General features: G+C 35.3%; 1 protein-coding gene across 1 annotated transcript in view; it reads right to left on the minus strand.

Moving 5' to 3' along the window:
* Positions 1-5,663: 5,663 nt before the first annotated feature.
* LOC108573129 overlaps positions 5,664-7,523 on the minus strand; it is a 10,680-nt gene continuing 8,820 nt past the window's right edge. Inside the window, exons 3-4 of the mRNA XM_017935507.1 lie at positions 6,382-6,503; positions 5,664-6,003 (exon numbers count right to left, since the gene is read on the minus strand). Of these exons, the coding sequence (XP_017790996.1) occupies positions 5,664-6,003; positions 6,382-6,503 (462 nt within the window). The remainder of the gene's footprint in view (positions 6,004-6,381; positions 6,504-7,523) is intronic.

Raw genomic sequence — 7,523 nt, forward strand, 5'->3', positions numbered from 1 at the left:
TTTGAGTGTTTGGTTAAGAGATCGTGGCCGCACTTAGCAGGAGAAGCATTATGCGCAAGCTAAGGACACATTTTAAAACCTTACTTCTGGCAAGCAATGATGTAAAGGACAGCCTAGTGATAGTTGCGGAATGAAATATTTATTTTTAGTGAATTAAAAAAAAATGTGTATGAATTTGATTAACCGAAACAGACTTGTTCTTTTGAGGCATCGTAATGATGTTGCGCCTGGGGCCTCCAAAAATGTAAATGCGACCCTTTTGGTAATTGCGTTTGATTGATGTGAGGTTTGAATTCAGATTCACTTTTAATTAAAAGTTATTTAATTTCGAATAGCAAATTACAGATACAATTATAAGAATTTTATCATATGCAAATACAGTTACAATAATTTTCACTTATTATCAATCTATTACAAATACACTGTAAAACGTAAATAGCCTCGAGAAGTCTAAATTGTACACACAACAATTTTCAATATTCGCGTACACCAGTTGAGTCTCGCGTGTTCGAGGGTCGTTTCTCGCTACTCTGTTCCGCATTGGCTTCCTAGACCCGCTTTCCTCCTGGAAAAGTTCCATTTACACGCTCGTCGACGAACAAATCATCGCCTGCTGCGATTTGCCATAATTAGCATACGACCTCGCCTACACGTTAAATAGCCAGTTCAGGCCAGTATTTCTTTGCGTTCGAGGCGATTTGCTTTGGAAAAGCTGAATGGAAATGGGGAAACTTTTTGAAAAGGCAATTCGATGCATTTGAGAGAGATGAATCGTAATAGAGGTTGCATGAAGAGAAGATTTCTGGGAAATAGTTTGATTGGATACTCACTTCTAATGTTCAAAAAATTCAGTGTTATTGAGACGGTATTTTGTGAAACGAAATATGTGTAAATAGGGGTAGAGATTGGAAGAGTATCTCATTTAAAATGCATAAGAATCTTCTTTAATATTTGAAAATGAAATATAAGCAACTCTATATAACAAGAAGCAAAAAATAAAAAATATTAAGAATATTAGTATTTGAAGTTAAGAAAAAATAAGGATCGAGTAAGTGTTCTAATTGTGAACTATTAGTACCTACGTATTCTGTTGTGAAGGTTCTAAAAATTCTGCACAGTGGGAGAGAGAATATTTTTAGAAACGAAGCGAGACATGGTTAGAAATACTTACAGCTGAATAGGAATAGAAATTGAACAAGTATACTATTTGTAAATAAGCTTTGAAACATCGTTCCACATTGTGGGAGGGAAAGAATTTTTAGAAATGCAGTGCAATTGTGGAGAACGAGTATTCTGAAAATAGTGAATTTAAAGAAGTCAGGTAGCAGTGTGTTGTCATAGTAAATCTGTGAAAGTATGTGTGGGGATGAAAGGTTTTTAAGGGCGGACGGAGAGTTCAGTGAAAGAGTTGTCAAAGAGAATTCGAAGAGACAGTGTAGAACCCAAGTGATTTCTTTCTTAAATCGATCGTAAAATGCGTCGAAAATTTTCGATCGCCTCATCTCGATATCAGCTTTGTGCAAGTATATTAAGAAACATGTTTTATGACATAAGATGAGGACCATTGTTCATTATGCAACTACTGTAAAGGTAATTCTTTATACTAAGTTGCCCGCACATTCTTGCTTGAATTTATTCACCATAATTATTTCATCTTGCATAACGTAACATGATATTTTCAACAACCTTTTACTCGATAAAACTGAGCTTTAAAACGATTATTTATTATTCTTTCTCGAGATATCTCACTCGTGACAAGTATCAATTACATCAGTATTGCATGGTAATTGTTTAAATTGAAATTCAAAGATCGAGCACGTACGTATAATATTTCTACTTGGAAAATGACTGCTCGTGCGTGTAAAATTTTTGAGTAATTACGGGAAACATTGTAATTTACCACGAATTTCGCAAGGTTTCACTTTAGCTACTCTTTGGTGTATTTTAACCTCGTTTCATTAATCTTAAAATATGTAAATTGTTGCATGTAAAATTGAAACACAGTGATAGTAATTTGTTACGTCGAAGATCCGCTATATTTAGAACACGAAACTCTGTATTGTGAAATATTTCGACAAGCGTTTCCATTACACATCGATACAAACTTCATTCCCCTTAATAAATCACCTGGACAGATTTTTACAGGTAATCCATACCGCCTTAATGCTTCAATCTGCTTCATCAATTCTCACGGGTGAATTTCTATTCGAAATTCTTATTAATTTCATTAAGCGTTGTCAAGGTTAATTAATTGTTTCTCGTGACACTCGACAGAGTTGGTAGCCACTTTGTAACCACTGGTTCACATTCGCGCGCTAATTGATGCATTAATCAAAAAGATTCTTAAGGAAAAATTGAATAAAAAGCTCGGAGGTGTGTTGAATTTAATCGGAACGTTTCCACTGAGGAGGACAATTTAAAAATCCCTCGAACTCTTCTTTTGGGACGAGCGCAATCGATCTTTGCGAGCGTGTCTCTGTGTCAGCATGACGGTCAATTAATGCGCGGAATTAATTAGAGGAACGATCGAACCACTGTACGGAATTAATAATTGTAATGCGAAAGGCGTAATAATTACGGCAGAGCAACCTGTTTCTACCAGGTTGGCCGAGGTTAATTCGATGTAAATATATGTAAGTGCTGCGGATACAAGTAACGTGTTCCGGGGATTCGGCCGATTTAAATGGTCTGAAAGTTGTACGGTTGAGAATTATTGTGATCTTCCGACGAAAAGGAACTGTCCGTGGTGGGATAATAGCCGGCGTTCGCGTGAAATTCGAACAACTAGCACGCTTCCGATCGAGTATACGCGGTGTGTCTGAAACAGGGATATATTTTCTTAGATAAATAATTATTGGATTAAATTCTAATAGACTTCCATTGAGTCGTTAATCGAGATTTTGCGTAGAACTGGAAATTAGCTTTGATTTTTTTTTGAGTTAATTAAGAAATTTCGATTGGATAAAGGAAATACATTTTCTGGAAGTTAGTAAAATTCTTATCGAGATTTTGTGTAGAACTGGAAATTTGTTTCGAAAATTGTATTACAGTTTTTCAGTTAAAATTGCAAAAATTATTGAAATTTATTTCAAAGTTATAATTAGAATCATATTTGCTATACATTAAAGATTAAATCTTGAACATTAACATTGTAATTTTCAAGGAAGACACGAGTTGATTATTTTTGGACAAATTTTGAATTTTATCAAATACTTCTGAAGAAAGATAAGGTTCCGAAAGTTTATTTTGTTACTTCCTTGTTGCCCTTCATTTCTCATACTTCCTCCAAGACAGAGCGCTATACGAAAAAATTTTATTCTACACTTTCGATTTACTTTTACATGAGAAATTATCTCTGTCCTAAAACACTCTGTTTACAGTATTTCATTAAAAGTAGCGTACCACACGATAACAATAGCAAAGAAAGAGCTTGAACGTTGTGAAGTAAATCACAGTCAGAAAAATCAAAGACCAGAATTTCCATGTTAATTTATTCCCACACTTCCGCCTCCCTCATGCAGAGCATTCGCGTGTCGCAGCCACGTGTCGCATTAATAATTCATTTGCCCGTCTCGGGCGTATTTCGCGTATTACGCGAGTAATCGATTAACCTCCCGGAAAACAGATTTCACCGGCAAAATTCAATAAAGATACGTGTCAGTGTAAAACCTGACACCTTTTTTTTTTTTCGTCGTTGAAATAAGTTCGCAGGAAGAAGCGAATTACAACGTTTTTTTTTTCGATAACGTGAATGGTCGATCGGAAAAAGGACGGTGAAAAAGTGCGTTGTCATCGCGAGGTAAACGTGTTGCAGACACACCCTGTATACAGGTGGTTGAAGGTGCAACAGAAAGTCGTAACGGGATGCAGGTAACCGTGAGGTTAAATCAAATCGATGCACGCGAGGTGCTTTCAAAACTCGCTCGCTCCTCCCACTGTGGAAAATAAATAATAACGCGTGAATAGCCGGGAGTTACACGTAGGATGGATATCAAGCTGTTTCTAGGAGGATGTCTTAGCTCGTGACAGAGACAGGCTTGACTTTTCTGTATTTATTTACATTTTTCTTGTAATTTGCTTACTGATTAGATTCGTGTAACATCGTGTCACATTTTGTGGTTGAAGACTGTTAGATTTGTATAGATTGCAGGTAATTTGAGTATGTAATCAGTGAAATTGTCACATTACGTGGTTAAAGGCTGTTAGATTTATGTCGATTGTAGATTATTTGAGTTATTTTAGTGATTCGTTGTTCTGCATGATTTTTCCATTTTCACTTTTCTACTGATTCAAACTTTTTAGACAACATAGTTAGCCTTTTACACGCAGATAACATTATTTCGGCTTACAATTAATTTTATTGAAAAAGTTGCCTGATCTTTTTTCATACTGCTGCTGAATCATTCGAAAAAATAAAAAAAAAATTGTAAATCTTAATTGGCATTAATCATTATTTATTTTGAAGTCCAAACAATGTTTTAATTCTACATATTTTTCATGTACCTACCTACTTCATAAAAGATAAAAAAATTGGGAGGTAGAGCAATTTTACGAAGCACCGTACCTACGAAGTCTGAGGTATTGTCAGCGATGCAAAAGTGTAATTTTACGAAAGCTATTTGTGGGATCTGTTATGTAGGATTGAAGAACGAGACGAGAAACCGATCGAAAGAAACGCGTCGGCTTAGGATGAAAAGCAGTTAACGGCATATCATGAGAAGAGAGAGCGATTCAGCGTCGTGGAGGATCTTTCTCACGGAGCTCTTCGCTATAGGGCAAAGATGTCTGCATATGCCCGACGACACGATTATGATTTATGCCGAATCGAATCGAGGCTGATTTATGAGAACGTAATGTTCTAAACTCTAGGATATGCCTGCCTGCCTGGAAGGCGGCTCGTGGAACGATTTCCGAAACGCATTCTAATGTTCCTACTGGATGAAAACGATTCGATTATCGCTAGAAGCGATCGTACGAAAGAAAAATTCCTTTGTTGAATTCAGGTAAATTACTAATAGTTGAATAAAAATAAAATAGCAGGGAGGGTTACAATAGATGAGAGAAGAATGAATTTAACTTTTGATAATTTATTTTTAATTGTCGCCTGGTATATGCAGTTTATCAACGATTTAGGTATATCTAGAAATATATACTGAAATATTATTGATAATACTTCAGCTTAGCCCTTTAGTGACCAAATTATTTTTTCTTAAGAATTTCTTGTATATCTACAGATAATCGCGTTTGTAATGGATACTGAATTGAAATCAATTTTTATCCGAGTACTCAAATTTAGTAACGAAAGGGTTAAAGTAATATTGATACTCAACTAATGTCGACGATTTTATATTTTTCAAATTTCACACTCCTTTTCACGTGAAACTAGAAAAACTGTATTAGTAGAAAAATTATTTAAAGGCTTCCACCAGTGATTCAATTTTTAGTTAATTGTCTAATATAAAGAGCACCAAATGGAACAATTAATTCTTCAAAGTTATTTATTTTTATATTTACCCTAGTCTCTAGAATTCACCGAATTCTTCCTCTTATTTTAATCAGTATATTCCTACACTTCGTTACATCGAGCAGGTTATTACCAAAAATTTTGTGTAAAAAATTCTGGAATAAATTACAATTTAACATCGGTAAAAGCTCCGAGGTTTTCACTTTCTTCTACTTCTTCTGCCTGTTCTGCGACGTGTGGACAATGTTGGATCCACGAGGGGTGGGCGTGGTGGTTTAGGCGGTGGACTTCCTAGAGCAAGTGTATCAGCCACGGGAGAAATTCCAACGATATCTCTTATCAGATTCCCTGGTGAAACCGTGTCCAATAGATAGTCCATCATGCGGTTTCCCATGTTTGGTAAATTATCTCCGAATGGTGTGTGAATTTCTTCGGGTAATTTCGTCTTTTCTTTACTGTTGCATTTAAACTCTCGTCCCTCGGGGTCGTTTTTGAAGACGAAGCAATTGGGCGCCAGAGCATATGAGGTTACGAGGCTTCTAAATAATAGTAACGTCATAGTGGGGTAATTAAATAAGAGATGAAATTTTTGAGAAATTTTTGGTGACATTGTAATGTGGTAAATAAATAATAGATTGCGTTTTAAAGAAATTTTGTAAATTATAGAAATTCAGTGATTGTTTGCTGTATAGAGTTCAATTTAAATTCCAGACACTTCTTCAGGTAATAGGGAAAAGTTAAATTAATTTATGTAAATTATTAGTATCTGATTAAAGAGTAGTTAAAATATTAAAATATGTCTGTGTTTATACAAAGATATTATCAGCTATAAAATATGCAGCAAGTGAAGAGCACTAATTAATATTTTATGCAGTGCATATTTAAAGGTAAAGCTTAAATTTACTGTTTCATAATACCTTCCCAAATTTGAGACAGTAATATCCAGATCTAATTGGCCAGCAAAGTTGTTACCAGGATCTACCAGTTCAAATGGTCCTCTAAATATGTAAGGTACCGGATTATCAATACCTAATGAGCCCTAAAATGAAACAAAAGCTGCTTTATTATAATTTTAATAGTTGACCTACCTTTCTTCACAAAATACGTTTCATAAAAAATAAGACAGTACCAGAAAAAATATCTTTTAATGAAATATAAATTTTAGTTTTTTTACATGTTATAAATATTAAACAGCCTTCATTTTATTGGAAAAAATTTTAAGTATACAGGGTGTCTGTTTTATCTCAATACAGCGAAATATCTTTTAAGGAAGTAATGTTAGGAAGAAAATGTTTTAACAAAAGTTGTTTGGTACGGAGGGGGACATTGTGTGATATAAATACTTTTTTGGTACCGGGTATGGTGGGGGAGATTACAAAGTCAGTTTAATTTTTTTAAATGGAATTCTATACTTTTTTATACATAATATGATAGCGTATGTTAAGACGAGCCCAACGAGGTGCGAACAAAGTCATTTAAAAAACATAAAAATAACTCCTTTATACTTTATCTTTCGTATTTCACAACACTGATTTTTCTTCGTAGAGAGTGATTAAATCGGTGATTTCATTTCTCCACTAATTTTTTTTAGAGAATTCTGTCAAGAATACGAAACTGCTTGGTGTTTGCAAAGCAACTGTTTATTCGAGTCGTAACTCTGAGAGAGTTGAGCGATGCTCTCAGACAGTTACTCTCAGACGCAGTATCCACTCGCGAGAGATACTCTCGAGAGCAACTCGCGATAGTTTTACTCTGAAAAGGACAGCTAGCTTTATGTTTAGCTCGCGTTTCTTATGTTTGGCTCGCAAGAAATATCACGACTTCTAGGAAGTTAAGGACAGTTGCGAGCGTACAGCGATCAGAAATCGGGTAGGACGACTCGTCCTCAGTCGGTGTTTACGTGGCTGTCGAACGAGTGCCTCGACGAACGTCGCTTATACCGCGCGATTACAGTCTTGTAGAGAATACGTCGAACAGCGCGTTTTCGATTATCCGTGAATTTCCAATCAATTTACGTACTTAGCATATTCGTTCGTGTGAATTAAGTGCCGCTGCATAC

The sequence above is a fragment of the Habropoda laboriosa genome, unplaced genomic scaffold (genome assembly GCF_001263275.1).
Source record: "Habropoda laboriosa isolate 0110345459 unplaced genomic scaffold, ASM126327v1 scaffold124, whole genome shotgun sequence".
In the NCBI taxonomy this organism is placed as follows: Eukaryota; Metazoa; Arthropoda; class Insecta; order Hymenoptera; family Apidae; genus Habropoda; species Habropoda laboriosa.